General features: G+C 42.8%; 1 protein-coding gene and 1 non-coding gene across 5 annotated transcripts in view; both read right to left on the reverse strand.

Moving 5' to 3' along the window:
* Srcap (Snf2 related CREBBP activator protein) overlaps positions 1 to 5,013 on the reverse strand; it is a 54,743-nt gene extending 49,730 nt beyond the window's left edge. For all 4 annotated transcript variants that reach the window (XM_052760716.1, XM_052760712.1, XM_052760715.1 and 1 more), the window contains exons 1-3: positions 4,900 to 5,013; positions 3,149 to 3,224; positions 1,781 to 2,043 (exon numbers count right to left, since the gene is read on the reverse strand). In XM_052760716.1, the coding sequence (XP_052616676.1) occupies positions 1,781 to 1,834 (54 nt within the window). In that variant the 5' untranslated portion in view covers positions 1,835 to 2,043; positions 3,149 to 3,224; positions 4,900 to 5,013. The remainder of the gene's footprint in view (positions 1 to 1,780; positions 2,044 to 3,148; positions 3,225 to 4,899) is intronic.
* An 18,860-nt stretch (positions 5,014 to 23,873) lies between these two features.
* Positions 23,874 to 24,040, reverse strand: LOC128095887 (U1 spliceosomal RNA). Its single transcript, XR_008213480.1, has one exon. It is a non-coding gene; the product is annotated as a U1 spliceosomal RNA (small nuclear RNA).
* Between the last annotated feature and the right edge of the window lie 651 nt (positions 24,041 to 24,691).

A 24,691-nucleotide genomic window follows, 5' to 3' on the forward strand; every position in this document is an offset into this window, starting at 1 on the left:
CTCCCAAGTGCTGGGATTAAAGACGTGCACCACCACACCTAGGGAACCTTGATTTTACTCATAAGTACAACAGATTCACCTATGTAATAAATTTGAATTAACTTCAAATAATAGGGAAAAAAAAGGCCCCCAACTCCCTTCACTGAAGATGCAGGGGATGGAACCCACACATTACAAAGTATTGAGTATAAAAGCAATAATTGAAAACAATGTCCCAGCCAGGCAGTGGGGTCACACACCCTTAATCCCAGAACTTGGGAGGCAGAGGCAGGCAGATCTCTGAGTTCAAGGTCAGCCTGGTCTACACAGCAAGTTCCAGGACAGCCAGGGATACACAGAGAAATCCGATCTTGGAAAAATAAGTCCCACTGAAATATGGCAAATGAACTCACTCATGAAATTCACTATAAAACAGAAGTCTAAGAGTGCCTCAAATTCCTACCCCAGCTAAATGGTAAAAGACTACATATCAAAATTTCTCAGAAGCTAAAAAAATTTCTAAGTATCAAATCCACTGGCACAATGACTACCAGGACTGTGCAAAGCTCTGCACTCAACTCTCAGAAACATACTTAAAGCCCAAAGGGCTATGGCTCAATAGTAAAGAGTTTGCCTTAGCATGTACAAGGCCCTAAGTTCAAAGGTCAGTACAGCAAATGAACGAACTATCAACTAAGCTATCTATGGTGGTACAGGTTTACAACCCTAGGACTCAGGAGGCTGGGGTACATAAGGAAACTCCCAACTCCCTCTCCTTCCTTTTTAGATAGGGTTACCATATACCTCAGGTGAACCTGGAACTCCCTATGTAGTAGCTAAGAATGACCTCAAACTTCTTATCATCCTACTTTTACCTTTCAAAGTGCTGGGATTACAAGTATGCGCCACCATACAACTGTATATACAGTACTGGGAATCAACCCAGGGCCCAACCCTGAGCCTTGTGCATGACAAGTATTGTACCAACTAAGCTAAACCCCAGCTCCACAAGAAGCCCTGTCTTATTAAAAGGGGGAAAAGCCTATTAAATGCAAATGTAGATCTAATTAATTTAAAAAACACACTTTTCCCCCTACTCCACATTCCCACAATACGAGGAAAGAAATAATGCCTCACTTAAGGCTTATCCTGTTCTAGTTCCAAATGAAGGTAAACTATTCTCAAAGCCTACAGTCTTAGAAGCATTTTGCCTAGTCTCCATTTCCAGCCTAGCCTAATTCAACCACTTTAAGGTAAGAAAGAACTGCGTCTTTTTTTCCCTTCTTTAAAGACAAGGTCTCACTACGCATGTACTCTTTAACTGGCCTGGGACTCACTAAGTAGACCAGACTGGCCTTCATCTCATAGAGATCTGCCTGTCTCTGCCTCTGAGTGCTAAGTTTAAAGGCATGTACCACCATACCCTCAAGATCTCTACTCTTGGAAATCAGCATTATGTGAAGTAGAAAGTAAGTATCTAAAGCCAGGCATGATGGCACATGCCTTTAATCCCAGCACTTGGGAGGCAAGACAAATGGATCCAAGTTCAAGGCTAGCATGGCCTACAGATCGAGTTCCAGGACAGTACATAGAGAAACTCTGTCTTGAAAAAACAAATTAAAAAAAAAGAAGAAGAAAGAATTAACTAACAGGCTTGACATGTTACAGCCCAATCTCTCTGAAAACTAAAGACAGTCCAAACTCAACTACTCAGGTAGGTAATAAGACCTGCAACACCACTTCTGTCTCAAAAACATTAGTCCACAGAGAATAAGCGAAGGAACCCTCCCCATTTTCAAACCTGTGTCTGTAGGATTGGGAGCTGAGGGTGAGCAGGGGAGGGGCTGCTCTGCATGGTCCCACTCCCAGGCTCCTTGCTGGATGCCTGAAGAATGACTGGGTTATTATCACCACTGCTGCAGGCCGAGGGGCTGGTGTCCGGCTGCAGGGCATGCTGGGAGCTGGCCTCATTCTGGGCCACCAGCCACCGGGACCTGCCTTCCAGGGCCCGGGGCCCACCAGGGCGTCCCAGCCTCCGCTCAGGTCCACCAACCTCTGGAGCACCTAGAGTTGGATTAAAAAAAAAAGTAAAAATAAAATTAAAGGCTATTAAAACAGTTGTTTTTTGACACAGATAGATTTTATTACACCATCCAGACTGGCCTGGGACTTACTATCCTGCTGCCTCAGCCTTCAAAATGCTGAGGTTAAAAACTGTTTCCAGGGATAGGGAGGTAGCTCAGGTGGTTGAGTGATTACCTAGCACACATAAAACATGGGTTCAATCCCAACAAAGCATAAAACCAGCAGGGTGGTAAACACCTTCAATCTCAAAGTTTGGGAGGTAAAGGCAGAAAGATCAGAAGTTCAAGGTCATCCCTGGTTACACAGTGAGTATGAGACCCCATGCTACTTAGTAAATGCTCAGGAAACATGGGGATATGTTTCCTGAGCATTTACTATGTGTCAAATACTTGGAAGTACTTCCCTTAGCTGGAAGAGGTGGAACATATTTGGGACACTGAGATGAAGAGGATCGTTTGAATTCAGGCATTCAAGAACAGCCTCAGTCACATGAGATCTCTTTCAAAAGAAGAAATGTGCTGGGTAGTGGTGGAGCACACCTTTAACTCCAGCACTCCAGAAGTAGAGTCAGATGGATCTCTGTGAGTTCAAGGCCAGCCTGGTCTACAGAGTAAGTTCCAGGACAGCCATGGATTCACAGAGAAATCCTGTCTCAAAAAACCAAGGTGAGGGGATTCAGTTCAGGGGTAAAGCGCTTGCCTAGCAAGTGCAAGGCCCTGCGTTCGATCCTCAGCTCAAAAAAAAAAAAAAAAAAAAAAACCAAGGGGGAGGAAGGATATGTCAGGTGTGCAGGTTCATACCTATAATCCCAGCACTTAGGAGGCTAAGGCAGGAGGACTGCCATGAATTCAAAGTTAGCTTGGGTTAGAGACTGAGATCTCTCCCCCCAAAAAGAAAACAAACAGGGGTGGGGTGGTAGTGCCGAGGCTGCACTGTTCTACCTTCCCCGTCAACCCCCACGGAAACACATGCATAGATTCCAAGTTTTCCAAAGCAAAATCCACAATCAACCTATTCTCTCATTATCACATAGTGTTTCTCCATTCACATAAGCACACAAAATTGTATCTAAAGGTGAGCTCACCTGTGTGAGCAGAGACCACACCCCCTGTGAAACTCTGCACTTCCACGGTGCCCTGCTGTAATGAGGGAAATCACACCTAAAACAGTACAGGAAAGCAGCAGTGAGGAACCAATCCACACTTGTCAACACCATCTCAGTGTAGTTACACCAGCTCTCTGACACTTTAAATACACCCAAAGTCAGTTCACATAAAGAGTAGGAAAAGCTCATGCTTCCGAAAAAGAAAATAAATTGGGTTAGGTTTTAGTTCATTTAGGCCTGGGGGTAAGTCTGGAGAAATGTCTCAGCGATTCAGAGTGTTTACTGCTCTTGCAGAGGTCCTAAGTTTGGTTCCCAGCACCCACATGGCAGGTTACAACAGCTTTAACTCCAGTTCTAGTGGATCCAACCTCTCTTCTGGCCTGTTCAGACACCTGGCATGCATGTGGTGTGCATACATACATGCAGGAATTCACAAATACACACAAAAGTAAAGTAATAATTTTTTTAAAAAGTGGTGGCAACAAAAGCAAATCATGTTTTGTGTAGAGAATTTCACAGGGTTGTACGTTCTTGCTGGATAAGGGTAAGGGCAGAGAGGAAATCAAACAACAGAAAGTTTTAAAAGCTGAAGTACTTTAAGCTCCAAACCACTAAATGACGGACAGAAACGTCACATCCACAAGTTCACAAAGCCTGCTGGATGTCTGACTGCCTGCTTGCATTTTCAGTGGACTTAACAGGAACGGAATTAACAGGGTGAAGTTCCCAAAAACAAAAAGTTGGTCACAAAAAAAGGATCCTTTGAAATCTGTACACGCGGGACGAGACATCCAAGGAACTTTAGAAAGAGCTTTTTCAGCCGATGTAAGTAAGGAAGGCTCCAATGAGACCCATACTCCGGAAACAAGCAGGGTTAAACTATACGAGGCCCGGAAGTGTTTGCCGGGTTAACTCCTGAGCTAGGTGCGGCGCTGCCTTGATTCACCCTCCGCATTCTGGGGACCGGAGGACGTCCGAATCCAAGATGCCTGAACTCTTGACCCTAGTCTTCATGACAGTTTCCCAAGACCTCTCCGAAGTCTGACCCAGCATGACCCCCGACCCTTGCCCAAGCTTTCACCACCTAGGCGGTAGCCCCGCCCCCGCCGGTGGCCCACCCCACCCGACGTGCGCGCCGGGCGGGGGAGGGGCTGGCGCGTGCGCGGCTGGAGGCGGGGTGAGCCGGCAGCGCGCACGGCCTGGGGGGGTTCCCGCCAGAACCCAAAACCATAGACTAGGTCGCGGGACTCAGAAGTCCGCGTCCGCCAGCGCCCTCACGTCAGCGGACCGCAAAAGGCTGAGGAAGGAAGGGCTCGAGCGCCAAGCCTTGGTCTCTCCTAAATGGACTATGGTGGGCATGCGCCCGGATTATTCGTCTCATGCACCCTTTCCTCTTCCTCTCCCCTGAGGGGAGGCAGGTTGGTGGGCGGGCAGAAGCGCACCTGGGTCCGTCCTCTCGGGGTTTGCTCGCTCCCGCACGCGTGCGCAGAAGGGCAGGAGGGCAAGGAAGGCGCGCCGAGACCAGGTGCCGCCCGGCCTGACAACCCCCCCGCTCTCGGTCTCTATGGGCGCGCGCGGGCCGCCTCGCTCACCGGCCCCAGGGCACCGGCTGGAGGTGCGCGCGCAGCACCCCGGGAAGGTGGGAAGAGGCACTCGGGGATGCGCGCGCAGTCACCCGTCAGGGGAGGGGGAACTGAGAAGCCTCCGCCATCTTGTCTCCCTCTCCTTACCTGCGTCCTCGGGGGCGTGCTCACCACCCCCCCTCCCGCCGAGGAGGGGGGAGGGCCCCCTCTGGGTCGCCGCCTTCACCGCTTTAAATTCCCCTAAGGGCCGCAGTTAGAGCCACCCCCGTGCTCCCACCGCTTCTAGTCACGCCGCGGAGGTGCGATCCGTAAGTTGGAGAAAAGGGAGACGCTACTCCCAGCGACCCCGCCGCCGCCGCCGCTGCTCCCGAGGCCTCACCAAAATGGCCGCCGCCTTCTCGGCCGCCACCGCCACTACCACCACCACCACCACCAAGGCTCGTTATCGCTACCGCCGGAGCGGCCCGTCCTCTCGCGATACACAGTAACTGGAGGCTGGAGGGGCGGGTAGGTTCGCGTGCTAGCGTAGGACTCTTGTCTGGAGCGCAAAGCAAGATGGGAGATGTAGTCTGTTCCGAGGTTCCATGCTTGCCCAGCACGCTTCGGCGGATCTGAAACCACTGAAACTCGTGGTGCAAGTGGGAACACCCTTTGGGTTTGGGAGTTTTTATTTTTGCAGATTAGTCAGTGACATGAAACAAATTAGTTGTAGAGTTGGGCCTCCAGTCGCTTTTTTTTTTTTTTTTTAACGACAAGGTCTCCCAGTTTAGCAGTGGTTGACCTGGACTCGCTATTGTAGATCCAGCTAACCTTAAACTCAACAGAGATGCACCTGCCATCCGCCTAGGATTAACGGTATGCGCCACCACTACCAGCTGCAGTCTACTTTGTAGCACTGATTTCCCAAGATGTAGCCTCCAAACATCTGTGCCATTGGTTTGCAGGTTTTCTACATTAACCCTTTTGAAAGGCTGAGAAGATAGCTCAGCAACTAAGAATACTGGCTGCTGCTGCTTACAGAGGACCAAGGTTCAATTTCCAGCACTCATATTCCAGAAGCTCATAATCATCTGTAACTCCAGTTCCAGGGAATCGGACACCCTCTTCTGGCCTCAGAGGGCACTGCACAAACATGGTGCACAGACATACATGCAGGTAAAACGCCCGTACACATCAAATAAAAACCCTTTAAAAAAATGCCTTTGAGAATCTGATACTCCTTCTCCATCTTAAGGACCTGTTTATTGTCAACAAGAGTTCCAAGAAAGATCTTGAGCCCTTGGTTACATAGGAAGACCCTGCCCCAAAACATAACTAATAATTAAGAAAGCTTGTGAGATAAAAATAAAAATAAATCGAAGACGGACATCAGAGAAACCACTGTGGACAGTGGGGAAATGGCAGTTGAATAGAGACTGAAAGAAAGATTCTTCACAGCTAGGTGTGGTGGTATATGCCTATAATCCAGGCACTTATTGGTAGAGGCCACCCTGGGCTGTTGCGTACTTGGTACACACACACACACACACACACACACACACACACACACACACACACACGTTAATAGTCTAAAGTTCAAGATTATTCTGTCTTAAAAAAAGACATGTATATAGTCTTGCAGTAAGTATGTGTCTGCTTGTTTTCAATTTAGGACTTTGTAAAAAGTTCAGTTTGTGTGTGTGTGTGTGTGTGTGTTACATAATTACAGCGACAGGGCTGGAGAGATGGTTCAGTGGTTAAGACTGACTACTCTTCCAGAGGACCCAGGGTTTGATTCCCAGCACCCACATGGAAGCTCCTAACAATCTTGTAACTTTAGTCTCAGATCTAACACCCTCTTCTGATGCACAGACATACATTCAGGCAAACACTCATAAAATAAAATAAAATCTCAAAATTAAAGTCTAATATGAATTATCAGCAAAAACCTTCCCCACATGGTGTTAGTGTCCTGCCCAGAAGTAATCAGTTTGAGTCCCTTATATTTAAATGATACCATACTGTATGTTGTTTTATACTTTGCCTTTTCAGACTTGATATATATAATATCTGGAAAGATATTAATAGAAGATAATGGGGCTAGGTGTGGCATTCACCTTTAATCCCAACACTCAAGAGGCACTGGCAGGGCAAATCTCTGAATACAAAACCAGCCTTGTTTACATAGCAAGACCCACACACACACCAAAAGAAAGAAAGAAAAGATCACTGTAGGTAATGGAAAAGAGATGGTTCAGTAGGTAAGAGCACTGGCTCAGGCCAGAGGACCTGAGCTCAGTTCCTAGGACCAAGAGAGCTTGCAAACATTTTTAACCTCTTCTGGCCCTGTCACTAAAAGCACAAGGTGTATAGACATACACACACAAATCATCCATATACATTTTTAAAAATCTTTTAATAATTGTTTTAAATTCTGGGTATGGTGATAAACAACTTTAATCCCAAACATTCAAGAGGCGGAAGCAGGGAAATACAGATATCAAGGCCAGTCTGGTCCACATAGTGAGTTCTTTGTTTTAAAAAGACTGCACACCTGCCTTCAAACACAATAAATAACTTCAAAAAGGAGGCTGGAAATATTGCTCAGTAGTCAAGAGCACTTGTTTTTACAGAGGACCTGGGTACAATTCCACGCATCTACATGATGACTAATGCCATTCATAATTCCAGTTCTTGGGGATCCAAAGCCCTTTTCTGACTTCCTCTGGCACCAAGAATGCACATGGTGCACATATGTACATGCAGGCAAAACATTCATATTCATATAAAAATTTTTAAAAATTTAAGGGCTGGAGAAATGGTTTAGTTAAGAGCACTAACTGCTCTTCCACAGGACCTTGATTCAATTCTCAGCACCCATATCACAGCTCACAACTGTATAAGATCCAACACCCTCACACAGACATACATAAAGACAAAATAACAATGCACACAAAATAAAAATATTTTTTAAAAATTCAATAGGGGATCAATAGGTAAAGATATGTGCCACCAAACCTGACAACCTGTATTTGATGCCTGAAACCCACAAGGTGAAGCACAATCCTAACTAGTCTTGCCAATAAAAACCCAGAGTCAAATCGAGGGTGAAAGCTTAAAGTCCAGAGAGGCCACATTCACTTCTTACCTCTCCAAATCCTCTGGCCAAATTCGGGGAGATCCCATCTCTGAATCCTCAGACTGAACGTGCCCAAGATCCCGTCTCCACCTACCTTATATTCCTGTCTCCACTTCTCTAGTACTGGGATTAAAGGTCTGAGCCTCCCATGTGCTGGGATTAAAGGCCTGAGCCCCCCAAGTGCTGGGTTCAAAGGCTTGAGCCTCCCATGTTCTGGGATTAAAGGTATGTGCCACCATTGCCTGGCCTCTGTGGTTAACTAGTGGCTAGCTCTGCCCTCTGATCTCCAGGCAAGCTTTATTTGTCAGAACACAAACAAATTATCACACATTTCCCCATTTTTGTCTAAACAAAAAATAAAGGTTTTAACTAACATAAAATAACTATATACAATAAGTATAATAACAATGCAAATATATACAGGAAATAATTATATTAATAATGTCTAGTCTATTAGCATTTGACAAACTCAGAGAAAATATTCCATTATCTTCTTGGTGAGTCCAAAACATTGTATCTAATATACTTTCTATCTTAACTTGCATTACCAACCCAAAGCTATCTTTTTTTTTTTTTTGGTTTTTTGAGACAGGGTTTATCCATGTAGTTTTGGTGCCTGTCCTGGATCTTGATTTGTAGACCAGGCTGGCCTTGAACTCACATAGATCCAACTGGCTCTGCCTCCCGAGTGCTGGGATTAAAGGCATGTGCCACCACTGCCTTGCAAAGCTATCTTTTTATGTCTTTCAACCTTATAAAGCTTACACCTCTTTTGTGAGTTTGTTTGGGTTTTTTTCCTTCATCTGGTAACAAGGAAAACTGTAACTTAAACTATCTGGTCTTCAACTCCATCAGAGACCTGAGAAGGATATAATGTTACCTGAGTAAACAGGAAGTGTACTGCAAACAACTTCCAAAAATAACAAATGACAGAAACAGCTGGCTGCCTGGACAGTCACTTAAGGTTCCTCTGTAATGTTGGGGCATCCATCTTTGGCCTACAAGCCTAGAATATCTGACAGACTTTTCTGTAAAGCAGGATATTTGAAGAACTGTCCCACCTTGTCTTGGCAAGTTCTGCAGTCACTTTATTTTCTGTCCTGCTTGTCCCATTTGGACAGCATACTGTCAGCAGTTGAGGCAAAAGCATTTTCTTGCCCAGTGGTTAACTTTTGCCAGAAAGAAAGTAAACTCCATATGGAGTTTCTTCAATGCCCATCATCTTCTCTAAAGTAGATTGGTGCTGCCAGGAGCAGACATGTCTCATTGTCATAAAAAAAGAACTTATGTGATTAAAACATCAAATGCCATATTCTGTAGATCTCTGAGGTGTTTCAAGACCACCTGTCCATCTAAAATACATCTGTTTGACCTTGAAAGCATGCCTAACATGACTACAAGTTTGATTGATATAGGTGACTAACTACTAACCTGAATTTCTTTATTATCTTAAATAGTTTGTAATAATAACTTTCAAGGACTAGAAATTTACATAACATTATAAAATGAGCTGTATAGGTACAATACCTTGAATAAGAGTAGAAAGGTATGCACATGATATTCTAACCAAAATAACCTTAAATTTGTATCAATTTACAAAAAATCCATATCAATGTAAAATATTTAAAACTAGTAATTTTTTGGTTTAAAACTAGATTTAAAAAGATAACCTTTTTATCTTATCATTCTATTTTTTTTTCCAGAGCTGAGGACCGAACCCAGGGCCTTGCGCTTGCTAGGCAAGTGCTCTACCACTGAGCTAAATCCGCAACCCCATCTTATTATTTCTATAACATCGCCAAGCAGTGGTGGGGCATGCCTTTAATCCCAGCACTCGGGAGGCAGAGCCAGTCAGATCTCTGTGAGTTCAAGGCCAGTCTGGTCTACAGAGTGAGATCCAGGACAGGCACCAAAACTACACGGAGAAATCCTGTATTGAAAACAAACAAACAAAAAATCAAATTTGTATCAATATATAAAAATCCAAGCCAATGTAAAATATTTAAAACTAGTAATTACTTTTTAAAGTAGATACAATAATCTACCTTTTATCCTATTTCTTTCTTTCCTTTTTTTTTTTTTTTTTTTTTTTTTTTTTTTTGGTTTTTCGAGATAGGGTTTCTCTGTGTAGCTTTGCGCCTTTCCTGGAACTCTGTAGCCCAGGCTGGCCTCGAACTCACAGAGATCCGCGTGCCTCTGCCTCCCGAGTGTTGAGATTAAAGGCGTGCACCACCACCACCACCACCACCACCACCACCGCCGCCGCCCGGCTAGAATAGTCCTTTAATTTTGGTTTTTCTTCTGTCCCATATCAGGTGGCTCTTCTGACATAAGACAGAAATTTTAAATTTTACTTTTAACAAGCATGCTTGGGTTTAGAGAAGGAGAGAGCCATGCTCCAACTCCAAAGCCAGCTTTAATTTTTAATTGAACTGGAACTACAAAAAGACCATTTGCATTATGTGTCTGTAGAGAACAGCAGGAACAAACATTTGGGAAGATTTATGAAATTCTATACTGTTGGAGATGTGACATACCAATAGGCCAATTTATTCTTTTACTTGGGATACTTTTTCTGGATGATTTGTCCTTTTTCTTCATATGTCTCATTTGTTCAGTGGTCTTCAGATTCCTTAGTTGGTTGCCTTCATTTTTCCTGGAAAGACAAAAACAAAACCTTGCCCCAACCCTAATTTTGGGGAGTGTTGCTTAATCCTAATGGCTCTCCCGGGGAAGGAGGTGAGAAGGCACAGCATCAACGGCACAGACGCTGGGAGTCAGTTAAAGGCAAACAATAAACTAATTCATTTAATAACGGGGAAGGACTTATAAACCCTCCTCACAGCACGCAGTCTGTGTCGCAGTCTCGTGGCAATGCATGGTCATCCCTCATTGGCTGGACACAATCAGGAACTCTTAGAGTGACCAGGATCTCTGACAGCACCTGTTGCTAGGCCCTCAGGCAGACTTCAGGTTGGCTCATAAGGAAGTATGTTATGTGCATGTCTTGGCAACTGGTTTGAGCCAATTTCCTGGACCCTATGGGCCTGTCCTACTACAGGGGGGGTTCCCTTTTGGCAAGTTATATCTGATCAAATGAAAAGTATTTGTTAGTCTTATAAGTTAGTTTAGATTGAATGGTCACACTGTTAGATGAACTATCACTTCTTTTCATCAAGAGGTCTCTCTTGTTCAAATCTAATCTTTATCAATTTTGATGGTATCCATAGCTTTTCTCCTGTGAAAACAAAAGCAAAACTTTTCCCCCAATATAACACATATTCTAGTTTCCATTCTGAGGTCAGTGCATCTTTAAAGTATACAGCCTGATTTTAATTCAGAAGTTTTTTTCTATTATCCAATGTCTCTCCTCAGCTGTTGTTCCTTTTTCATTAGCATTTAGAAAATTCAAAGTTAGTAAAGCATTATGCAATCTATTTCTGGAGGTTTTTATTACCCTTTTCTGTTTATTAAGCATGTCTTTTAGAGTTCGATTAGATCTTTCTATAACTGCTTATCTTGTAGGATTGTGTGGTATACCTGTAATATGCTTTATGTTGTAATATGCAAGAAACTGTTTCACTTTACTAGAGACATATGCTGGAGCATTGTCAGTCTTAATTTGTACAGGTATTCCCATGATGGCCATGACTTCTAATAAATGTGGAATCACAGAATCAGCCTTTTTGGAACTCAAAGCAGTTCCCTATTGAAATCTTGAATATGTATCAATGGTATGGTGTACATATTTTAACTTTCCAAACTCTGAAAAATGAAACACATCCATCTGCCAAATTTTATTTCTTTGAGTACACTTTGGGTTACTTCCTGTAAGTATAATAAGTATAATAAGTATAATAAGTTTTCCTTCGTTATGATAAAAGGTAAATTAGATATGAAACTTTAGACTCACAAAGATAGGACAGGTGATAGAGTATTTTCTTTAATTTTGCCAAATACAAATAGACTAGATATAGTAACTGTAATTCTTGCTTGATAATGGTTTTGTTATATGTAATTTTACTATGTTAAAATGAAATGTTCCTTTTTGATTAGACAGCAAAGGGGAAATCCTGTGGGATGGTCTTTCTGTATGCTGTGAATATGTGCTGCTCTCATTGGTTGATAAATAAAGCTGTTTTGGCCAATAGCCAGGCAGAATAAGGTTAGGTGGTACATTCAAACTGAAGGTGGAGATGAAGGGTGGAGTCAAAGAAGAGTGAAGTTGAGACACTCCAGCCAGCGGCTGAGGAAGCAAGAGGTATAGAAAATGAGGTAACAAGCCACGAGCCATGTGGCTAAACATAGATAAGAATTATGGGTTAGTTTAAATGCAAGAGCTGGCTAGTAATAATCCTGAGCCATTGGCCAAACATTTAAAATTAACATAAGCCTCTGAGTGGTTATTCAGGAATTAGCAGATAGGAGAGAACTGTCTGTTTACAACAAGGTAGAAAGAGAATGGGTGCTCTACCTCAGTTGGTAGTGCTTGCCTAACATGCATGAAGCCTTGGGTTCCATCCCTAGTGTCCTTTTAAAGCAGATATAATTGCATATACAGGAAGTGGTGGCAGGAAGATATGAAATTCAGGATTATCTAACAAGTCTGAGACCAGCCTGGGCTACATGAAATCCTTTTTAAAAAATAACTACCCAGTTCATATAGTACTTGTGTTGGGTGCACAAAACCCTGAGATGATTGCCAGTGCTGCATAAACCTGGTATAGTAGTGTATACCTGTAATCCCTTTACTTGAAGATTGAGGCAGGATGATCTCTGTGGGTTCAAGGCCAGCCTGGTCGACATAGTGAATTCCAGGCCAGCCAGGGATATACAGTGAGACTCATTCTCAGAAAAAAAATAGGGGGGAGGTTGTGTGCAGCTCAGTTGGTAGTGGGCTTGCTTCAACTGGAAACGGTAATCCTAGCACCAGGGACATGGATACAGGAGGATGAGCAGTTCAGTTATTCTCAACTACATAACAAGCTTGAGGACAGCCTGAACTAAAAGAAACCCTAACTCAAACAAACACAGTTATGGTATTCTGTCTGTAATTCTAGTACTCAAGTATCAGAGGCAAGAGGATTTCAGCAAGTTCAAGAACAGCCTGAGTTATGTAGATAGTTTAAGGCCAGAATGGGCTAAGATTACACACTCATAATTTTTTTTTATGTATGTGTTTTGCCTGCCTGTATGTTTGTGCATTACACCCAGCCCTTGTGCCCAAGGAGGCCAGAAGAAGGCATCAGATTCCCTGGAACTGGAGCTACAGACAGGTGTGTGAACTACCACATGGGTGCTGGGAACCAAACCAGGGGGTTGGTTCATATCATCCTGCCACCACCTCCTGAGTGATGGTATATGCCATAATAGAAGTTTATGCCATTACAGCTGGTGTTTTTGTTTGTTTGTTTGGTTGGTTGGTTTTTGTTTTTTGAGACAGGTCTCTCCATGTAGCTCTGGCTGTCCTGGAAATCGCTCTGTAGTTCAGGCTGGCTTCGAACTCACGGAGATCTGCCTGCCTTTGCCTCCTGAGTGCTGGGATTAAAGGTGTGCAGCACCACTATCTAGTTTATATCTGTTTTAAAATGATACTAGGGATTGAACCCAAGGCTTCATGCAAATAGAAGGTACAGGTATAGAGATCAGGAGTTAAGAGTTATCCTGAGCTACACGGTGAGTTTGAGGCTAACTTGGGTTATATGAGACCCTGTTTCAACTCCACTCAAAGCAACAATGAAAGAAGCCAGGGATGGTGGCACACTCCTATAATTTTAGCACTTTTTTTTTTGGTGGTCCCCCCGCCCCCCAAGACAGGGTTTCTCTGTGTAGCTTTGCACCTTTCCTAGAACTCGCTTTGGAGACCAGGCTGGCCTCGAACTCACAGAGATCCGCCTGCCTCTGCCTCCGAGTGCTGGGATTAAAGGCGTGTGCCACCACTGCCCGACTAATTTTAGCACTTTTAAGGCTGAGAAAGGATCAAAAGTTCAAGGACTATCAGTAGTCCACAAGCCAGCTGTGATGGTCTTTTGCAAGCAGCATAGATAATTGGTGAAGATGGTGGCGGTTTGGCTTGGAGGATTGTCCTGTACAGTATCAGCATATACTGGGATGGAGAAAGAGGCTCAATGGTTAATAGCACCTACTGCTCCTCCAGAGGACTCCGTTTTGGTTCCTAGCACCCACATGCAGTTCATACACCTGTCTGTAGCTCCAGTTCCAGGTAATCTGATGCCCTCTTCTGGCCTCCTTGGGCACAAGGCATGGATGTGATGCACAAACATACAGGCAGGCAAAACACATACATAAAATCTAAACAAAACAAAGCAAAACAAAACATCACTATATATCCTTGAATGAGGTCTAGATCTATCTGTAATGTATCCTCTTCGTATATGTAATGCTTAGAATGATATGCAATATTATTACTATAACTCCATACTTATGGATTTTTTTTCAGTGTTAAGCTTGTGCTCTATTTGAGCTCTAGTCTCAGCCGACTATCTTACAGTTAACTATTGTGAATTTCTTCACTACTCCAGAGTCTAAAAGATATTTATTGGCTGTTGACTTCCTTTTAAAATGAATTCTGTGTGTGTGTGTGTGTGTGTGTGTGTGTGTGTGTGTGTGTGTATGCATGTTCCTGTAAAGATGTGTGGGTGCACTTGCATGTGTGCACAGGAGGAAAGAGGACCATGTCGTACAGACACATGGATGTGGGTGTGAGTATATAAATACTGATTAATCAATTTTGCAACAGGACCATTTCTTTGTTAAGGGTATCTACACTCATTTGTATCACCAAGAGCACAACTACTCTCACAGCCTAGCTCTGAAGTAGGAAAAAGAGAAGCTGGGTCTGATGGCAAGTATATAATCTCAGCACTCTATAGACTGAAGAAGGATAGAAAATTTGAAGCCAACAACAATAGAAAAAAGAAAAGCAGGGTATAGTTGGTGAGTGCTGATGCACACCTATAATCCTGCAACACTGAGGTAGTAGGAGCTGGAGAATCACTGCCGAGTTCAGCCTAGCCAGGACCACATATCAAAACAAAGAGTGCACGCAGGGTGGTGGTGCTGCTGCCTTTAATCCCAGCACTTGGGAAGCAGAGGCAGGCAGATCTCTGAGCTAGAGGCCTTAGCACTAACTCTAATTGGTCTTAATAATAAAAACCTGAAGTCAGATATTGGGGTAAATGCTGAAAGATCAGAGAAGTAAAGGAGCCAGCCACTAGAGACTTCTTACCTCTACCTAATACTCAGGCCAAAGGAGGAGGTGAGCTCCTATCTCTACCCGCCTTATATTCCTCTCTCTGCCCAGCCATATCACTTCCTGTCTCCACCTCCCTAGTGCTGGGATTCAAGGCATGTGCCTCCCAAGTGCTGGGATTAAAGGTGTGTGCCACCACTGCCAGGCTTAACTAGTGGTAGCTCTGCACTCTGATCTCCAGGCAGGGTTTGTTAGAGCACAAACAAAATATCACCATATTTCTCCCTTTTTGTCTAAAATAAAAGGTTATAACTGATAAAAGAAAACTATATACAATAAGTACAATAACTATATACAATATATACAGGCAATAAATACACCAACAATGTCTAGTCCATTAACAGTTGACAAATTTAGAGAAAATATTCCATATCTATCCTATCTTGGTGAGTCCAAAAGGTTACACCTAATTCACTTTCTTTTTTTTTTTTTCCCGTTTTTCGAGACAGGGTTTCTCTGTGTAGCTTTGCGCCTTTCCTGGGACTCGCTTGGTAGCCCAGGCTGGCCTCGAACTCACAGAGATCCGCCTGGCTCTGCCTCCCGAGTGCTGGGATTAAAGGTGTGCGCCACCAGGCTGGAGAGATGGCTCAGAGGTTAAGAGCACTGACTGCTTTTCCAGAGGTCCTGAGTTCAAATCCCAGCAACCACATGGTGGCTCACAACTATCCATAATGAGATCTGGTGCCCTCTTCTGGTATACAGACATACATATAAACAGAACACTGTATACATAATAAATAAATTAATTAATTAAGAAAAAAAAAAGGCGTGCGCCACCACCGCCCGGCCCTAATTCACTTTCTATTCTAACTTGCATTATCAAAATTATCTTTTAGTGTCTCTCAACCTCATACACTTTACACCTCTTTAGTGAATTTCTTTTCTGAATCTCATAACAAGGAAAACTATAGCTATCTAGTCTTCAACCCCATCAGAGATCCAAGAAGGAAATAATATTACTTGAGTAAGCAGGAAGTTCAAACAAGTGACTTCCAAAAAATGTGAGAAATGACAGAAATAGCTAGCTGCCTGGACAGTCACCCAAGGTTAGGGCATCCATCTTCGGCTTACAGGCCTAGCATATCTGACAGGCTTTTCTGTGAAGCAAGATATCCTGAAGGGCTGTTCTACCTTGTCTTGGCAAAGTTCAGCAGTCACTTTCTTTTGTGTCCTGCTTGTCCCATTTGGAGAGCATACTGTCAGCAGTCAAAACAAGGGCACTCTCTTGCCCAGTGGCTAACTTTTGCCATGAAGAAAGGAAACTCCATATGGAGTTTCTTTTTTTTTTTTTTTGGTTTTTCGAGACAGGGTTTCTCTGTGTAGCTTTTCGCCTGTCCTGGAACTCACTTGGTAGCCCAGGCTGGCCTCGAACTCACAGAGATCCGCCTGGCTCTGCCTCCCGAGTGCTGGGATTAAAGACGTGCGCCACCACCGCCCGGCCAATATGGAGTTTCTTTGATGCCCATCATCTTCTCCAAAGTAGATTGGTGCTGCCAGAAGCAGACATGTCTCATTATCATAAAAAAATGAACCTATGTTATTAAAACATCTTAAATGCCATATTCTGTAGATCTCTGAAGTGTTTGAAAACTACCTATCTACATAAAATATCTGTTTGACCTTGAATACCTACCTAACATGACTACAAGTTTAATTATAATAGGTGACTAACTACTAACCTTCATTTCTTTAATATTCTAAATAATTTGCAATAATAACTTTCAAGGACTAGTAATTTTCATTATATTGTTAAATGAGATGTATAACTACAATACCTTGAACAAGAGTAGAAATGTATGTACAGTATGTTCTAACAAAAATAATCTCAACTTTGCATCAATATACAAAGATCCATGATAATGTAAAATATTTAAAATAAGTAGTTGCTTTTTAAAAGTAGATTCAATAACCTACCCTTTTTTGTTGTTGTTTTTGAGACAGGGTTTCTCTGTGTAGTTTTGGTGCCTGTCCTGGATCTTGCTCTGTAGACCAGGCTGGCCTTGAACTCACAGAGATCTGCCTGCCTCTGCCTCACAAGTTCTGGGATTAAAGGTTTGTACCACTGCCACCCAGCAATAACCTACCCTTTTTTCCTATCATATCTCTATCCCCCTTTTTTCTTTTCAGAATAGATTCAAGATTTTACCCTTTATCTTATCATTTCTATATCCCCATTTTTCTTTTTTTCTTTCAAAACAAGATCCTTGAATCTAATCTTTTTTTTTAACCATTACCAATAACATCTTGTAATCAACCATCCTAAACAATGACAAATATCCCTAATCCATTGAACGACCAAAAGCCACCCAGCCCACCTCTTGGGAATGTGGGTGTCATGTTCTTAAAATTACTTCCTGCTGTCTGGGAGCAATGGCAGCTTTAGGGGATCCTGAAAAGAAAAATTTGGGTTAATTGTCAAGTCCTGGGAGAGGTAGCTGTATCATTTGTTGTCCAGTCTCTATGTAATGGGAAAGTGAAGGGCTTGTCTCAAGTCTTGGCTCGAGTAGTCTGTAAGGCTGGATCATCTTAGATAGCCACCTCGAAATTGTCCTGAGCAGTTTGTAGTCTGAAGCTGATCATTGGGTGGCATTTGTCAGCTTAGTGGCATTATCATAATCCTGGTGGAATCATAGTTGTGGGCCCATTATCCTTTTGGAGACTTCAAAAGTCTTTGTTAGGTGTGGTCATGGTTCACTGCCAAAATTTTAAACATTTTAAATGTCATATGCAGCAGATCTCAAAGAGGTTAAAGGATCAATATTTATTATGTACATCCAGAGTACAAAAACTTAATTCCTAGTTACCTGATAGAGACTCAAACTTGAAATCATGTACAGGAAGCTAGATGAAGCCTTTTTCTAGAATTAGTCAGTACTCTATATGATCATTAATATCATGATAAAAAGTTTTAAAAAATATTATTAATCTTATAAATTTTGAGATAATAGTCATACTCTATGAAAAAGTTTTAAAGAGTCAAAATAAGCTGGGTGGTGGTGGTGGTGGTGGCGGCGGCGGCGGCGGCGGCGGCGGCGGCGCATCCTTTAATCCCAGCAATTGGGAGGCAGAGCCAGGTGAATCTCTGTGAGTTCAAGGCCAGCCTGGTCTACAGGACAGGCACCAAAACTACGCAGAGAAACCCTGTCTCAAAAAACCAAAAACCAAAACAAAACAAAACAAAAGATCCAAAATAAAACAAAAGGACTATGAGATTAGTAGCAATAGAATAGTTCCTTAATTTTGTTTTTCTTCTGTCCCATATCAGGTGGCTCTTCTGACATGAGACAGAGATTTTGAATTTTCCTTTAACAACATGCTTGGGTTTAGAGAAGGAGAGAGCCACACTCCAACTCCAAAGCCAGCTTTCATTTTTAATTGAACTGGGACTACAAAAAGACCATGTGTGTTATGTGTCTGTAGAGAACAGCAGGAACAAACCTTTGGGAAGATTTATGAAATTCTATACTGTTGGAGATGTGATATATCAATAGGCCAATTTACTCTTTTTCTTGAGACATTTTTTTTTCTGGATGATTTGTCCTTTTCTTCATATGTCTCATTTGTTCAGTGGTCTTCAGATTCCTTAGTTGGTTGCCTTCATTTTTCCTGGAAAGACAAAAACAAAACCTTGCCCCAACCCTAATTTGGGGAGGTTCCCTTATGGCAAGTTATATCTGATCAAATGAGAAGCTTTTGTTAGTCTTATACATTAGTTTAGATTGAACAGTCACGCTGTTTGATGAACTATCACCTCTTCTAATTAAGAGGTCTGTCTTGTTCAAATCTAATCTTTATCAATTTTGATTTATAGTTTCTCATGAAAAAAAATTTTTAATAATTTGATTTTTTTTTTGAGATAGGGTTTCTCTGTGAAACAGTCCTGGCTGTCCTGGAACTCGCTCTGTAGACCAGGCTGGCCTCAAACACACAGAGATCCACCTGCCTCTGCCTGCCAAGTGCTGGGATTAATGGCATGTGCCACCCCTGCCTGTGACTCCTGAAGTTTTTTGTTCTCTCTTCTATAGCTGTTCTATCATGTTTTTTTTACAATAGGCATTAGGTTTTTTAATTGCTCTGGGAAGGAGTTTCCTCCAGGATGACAGGAAATGATTGAACTGAATTTGACATGGGTGACTGTGAGAGGGCCCTCAAGGCCTCTCAAGGGTTACCTTGACTGTCCCTTGTTGATACACATTCATTGGTCCAATGTTGGCCTTTGCCACACCTTCTGCATACTCCAGAAGGGAGAGGCATTCTGTTTGGATTATTCTTAGAAAAAAACATTATTTCTATGAATGCCCTTTTTACAATCCATTTTTAGGTGACCTTGTTTACCACAATTGAAACATTGACATTTCAATTTTTCTTCAAACCTCTAGAAATCACCTCTCCTATTCAAGTATCACCATGGTTATGAGATTCAATATTGATTGTATGTCAGATCCATTCCTCTAATGGTGCTGATGTTGCCATTAACAGCCTAATGACCCTTTGCATTATTCATTAGCATTTTCAAAAGCCAGAGATTCAGTTATTATTTGTCTAGCTTCTGAATTTGGTATCATTCTATTTACTGCTGAAGTCAATCTTTGTGAGAAATCAGTGAAGGTTTCTTTGGGGCCCTGTATAACTTTAGTAAATGACTCAATTTTCTTTCCTAATTCTTCAATTCTGTCTCAAGCATTCAAAGCTGCTACATGGCATAAAGCCAGGGTGTGGTCATCATATAGAGATCACCTTTGTACATTAGCATAATCTCCCTCTCCAAGAAGTTGCTCTTGGGAGATTTCTATACCTCTAGCCCTACTTCATTGTTCATAGGTTTTAGCCTCATCTTTCCACCAGAGCCTCTATTGTAATTGAGGACCAGGCTCCAAGACTGCTATAACCAAGTCTCTCCAGTCTTGAGGGATAATTCTTTTATAAGTTGATGATGAGTTTAACATCTGCCTCACAAAAGGTGAATGCATGCCATATGAAACTATTGCTTCTTTGAATGACCTTAAATCTAACATTTCCACAGGAGTCCATTCAGCTCTTACACAGCCTTGTGGATATTTATCATTTGGCAGTTTCTGTAGAGCTCCTGGATAAATTAAAGTTGGTTGTTTGAAACCCTTAGGGTGTTCCTCTCTAACCTTATAATGCAACACTGAGATTGGTTCTTTAAATTCCTCTGTCTGGGTCTAAATATCTCTATGTTCTGTTTTAATAAGTTTTTCTAAAACTTGTATCTTAGCACTTATATTAACAACTTTTTAGTGATAAACCAATAATGTTTATAATTGACATTAAATCTAATTTAAATTAATTATCCTCTCATTTAATTGTTCCATTTTCAAACTGCCTAGCATATTATCATACAGAGACCTAACTGCCTCCATTGTAAGGTGTTTCCCATTTTTTAATGAGGGAAAAAACCTCTCTCTTTTAACTAATTCATCCCTTTAAGAAATCTCAATTGTCTCACCAAATCTGCTGACAATGACCATGAAGATGTGAGACTGAGTGCTTCTGCATAGAACAGTAAAAGCCTAAATGGGTGTCAAGGCAGCTATGTAGTTTGGCAGCAGCCCAAGGAGTGGTAGAGGGAAAGCCCACAACCCACAGGGAGAAAAGAAGCCAAAGAGATAGCTGTCTGCATGAGGGAACATGTGAAAGCATCTAACTCATGTGGTGTTTGGGGCCAAATGCCTGTGTATGGAATTTGCTGCAGAGAGGCTGTAACAGAAAAATCCTACACTTGCTCAGAGGCTTAGGGAAAGAGAGGAGAACCTAGCAGACAGGGTAGTAACTCTGGCCGTATGCAGCTCAGGCCTGTGTCGGTTGGCTGCAAAGCCACAGGGAAGTGGCTTTTTTGTGAATTCATGCCCCAAAAGTTGGATGCCAGATGTAGTGTGAATTCTAATTGGTCTTAATAATAAAAACCTGAAGTCAGATATTGGGGTAAATGCTGAAAGATCAGAGAAGTAAAGGAGCCAGCCACTAGAGAGACTTCTTACCTCTACCAATTCTGCAGACCAAAGTGGGGTTGGTGGTGAGTTCTTCTCTCCATCTGCCTTATATTCCTCTCTCCACCCAGCCATATCACTTCCTGTCTCCGCATTCCTAGTGCTAGGAATCAAGGCATGTGCCTCCCAAGTACTGGGATCAAAGGCATGAGATCCCAAGTGCTGGGATTTTGTGTGTCTGCCTGGCTTCTATGGTTAACTAGTGCCTAGCTCCACATTCTGATCTTGGGGCAAGCTTTATTTGTTAGAGCACAAATAAAATATCACCACAGAGGCCAGTCTGGTCTGTATAAAGCTTGTTCCAGGACAGCCAGGGCTACACAGTGAAATCCTGGGGGGCGGGGGCTTGGACAAACATACACAAAATAGGCCTGGAGAGAGGTCTTGGTGGGTAAAGTGCTTGCTTTGTAAACATGAGGACCTGAGTCTGGCCCCAGCATCCGTATAAAAAGCCTGATGCAGTGATATGTATCTATAACCCCAATACTGGTGGGTGAACACATGTAGATCCCAAGGACTGGCAAGCCAGCCTAGCACAAAGGGTTAATTCCAGGTTCAGTCAGAGACCTTGTCTCAAAAATAAGGTAGAGGGGCTGGGAAGATTAGTGATTAAGAGCACTGGTTGCTCTTCAGAGGACCTGTGTTCAATTCCCAGCATCCACAAGACAGCTCACAATGGTCTGTAACTCCAGTCTTGGGATCTGACTCCCTCTTCTGTCCTCTGTGGGTACCAGGCAGGTACGTGGTACACAGACATACATGCAGCAAAATACTCATACACATAAAAAAGAGTCTTTAAAAATATGGTGGATAGCAAAGGAGGATGACTTCCAATGTAACCTCTGGCCTCTACTTGTTCATGTGTCTATGTGAGCACACTCATGCATATACCAGGAGTGAGGGAGGTGGTGGCATACATAGCAATACTCAAAAGTGAGATGAGATGGATCAGATCTGGACACCTAACAATCAAATGAAATGGTCAAATCCAGTTCTATAAAAGGAAGCCCGTTGTAATTATTTAGAATAATCATGGGGGGGCTGGAGAGATGGCTCAGGGCTTAGGAGCACTGGCTGCTCTTCCAGAGGACCTGGGTTCAATTCCCAGCACCCACATGGCAGCTCACAACTGTCTGTAACTCCAGTTCCAGGGGATCTAACACCTTCACACCAATGCACATAAAATAAAGTTAAATAGAATAATCATGGTTCTTACTATTTGGGAGGCAGTTAACCATGCTTCAAGTGTTGAGAAGCTGCTTGCTTCATTCAAACCAACCAGCTTTTTTTTTCTTCTTGTCTCATGTATCCAAGGCTGGCTTCAAACTTATTATTCAGCTGAAGATTACCTTAAATTTCTAATCCTCCTGTCTCTCCCTTCAGATTGCTGGGATTACAGGCATGTGCCACCATGCCAGTTTTTATGTGATGGTCTCACAACTAGACCTAGGGATTTGTGTGTCTTTAGGCAAGTGCTCTATCAACTGAGCTACGCCTCCAGCCTCTGCACTCTGTAGCGCGCGCGCGCGCGTGTGTGTGTGTGTGTGTGTGTGTGTGTGTGTGTGTGTGTGTGTGTTGCTAGGAAATAAACCAAAGGTTGTACTATATGGTTATACGGTTAAGCTATACCCAAAATTAAGCATAATATTCTGTGTAGGTTTCTTTTTGAGACTGGGTGTTGCTCTGTAGACTAGGCTGTCATGAATTCACCATCCTTCGCCATTTACCTTCTGAGTACAGAGGTAGATGTGTGTCACCATACTGGCTGCCTATCCTCTCCCCAACACCAGTAAATGTTGAGACTGCAGGCATGCACCACCATGCTCAGCTCCATATATATATATATATATATATATATTCTGAGACGGTTTTCCTGGCTGCCCTGGAACTCACTTTGTAGACCAGGCAACTTGCTTTGTAGACCAGGCTGGCTTTGAACTCACAGAGATCTGCCTGTCTCTGCCTCCTGAGTGCTGAGATTAAAGGCATGCGCCTCCACACCCAGATGCATATTTTTTTAAATTTTTTGGTTTTTTGATACAGGATTTCTCTGTGTAGTTTTGGTGCCTGTCCTGAATCTCACTCTGTAGACCAGACTGGTCTCAAACTCACAGAGATCCACCTGGCTCTGCCTCCCGAGTGCTGGGATTAAAGGTGTGCACCACCAATGCCCGACGCGTCTCTGTATTTTTAAATAATGTAAAAAATAAGTACCAGAGACAGACTAATAGTATTAAGAATTCTTCCCCTTTATGGAACATCAAGAATTCTTATAGTAACTCCTTTGAGATAGGTTTTGTTTGTATTCCCATTTTGCAGAGGGAACAAAAATTTTTTTCTTCAGAGATGTGAAGTTACTTGTGTTCAGCCAGTCAGCTCCGGGTTCATTAACTTCCATTAAGTTGAAGGATCCTGAAGAAAGTGAATGGGCAAAGACAAGAAGACTACTTCTAAGACCTAGGCCAGAGCTCCCACTGACTCTGGGAGCACTGTGGGGCTTGATGAAGGCATTTGTCAATCCTGCCCGACACTGCCCACTGTACTGGGGTTAATGACTGCTGGAACTGCTGGAAAGGTCAGTGAATTGGCCATCGTGGCCAATGATGACTCAGTCTCAGCATCAGACATGGTAGCTTCCCAGAGGAGCTCAGCTAGCTCATTGTTACCATAGAACCCTTTGTAAAGTATCCATTCTGTTTCCCCAATTCTCCCCCCACCCCATGGGAGAGTGCAAATACAGTCCCCCCACTACCACAAATTATGCACTCAAGTTTCTTGAATTTGAGGAAATCGCAGGAGTCAGCAAATCCAGAGTGCAATGTGATAAGCCTCACCCTGGGAAAACCACCACCTTTGTGATCTTGGTATCTCCCTAGCTAGGTGTTTTGTTTTGTTTTTCCCCTGAGACAGGGTTTCTTTGTGTAATCCCCTGGCTGTCCTGGAACTTGCTCTGTAGACTGGGCTGGTCTCAAACTCACAGAGATCTGTCTGCCTCTGCATGTGCCACCACTGCTGGCTCCCCAATTCTTATTCCTGAATGTTTTGGGGGAGGTAAAAACTTATAACTGGGGATAGGGATTCGGCTCAATCGGTAGAGTGCTTCTCTCATATCGTAAAGCCTGAGGTTTGGTCCTCAACACTGCATAAACTGCGTGTTACGGTGCACACCTGTAATCCTCAGCCATGCAGTGAGAATGATGCTAGCTTCAATACAGGAAACCCTGCCCCAAAAATAGGTCATTACGCCAGGCATGGTGTCACACACCCTTATCCCAGCACTCAGGAGGCAAGCAGACTTCTGTGAGTTCAAAGCCAGCCTAACCTACATAGTGAGCCTGTCAAACAATTGTCATTATTTTAAAATTTGTACACACATATCCTTTTTATTATCATTTTAAAGTATTTTTATTTTTTTAATGATTTATTCTTATTTATATCTGTATCAGTGTGTCAGATCCCTTGGAGTTACAGATGGTTGTGAGCTGCCATGTGGGTATTGGGAATTGAACCTGGGTCTTCTGGAAGAGCAGACAGTGC

Source organism: Peromyscus californicus, unplaced genomic scaffold (assembly GCF_007827085.1).
Source record: "Peromyscus californicus insignis strain IS unplaced genomic scaffold, ASM782708v3 Scaffold_4__1_contigs__length_199733344, whole genome shotgun sequence".
NCBI lineage: Eukaryota > Metazoa > Chordata > Mammalia > Rodentia > Cricetidae > Peromyscus > Peromyscus californicus.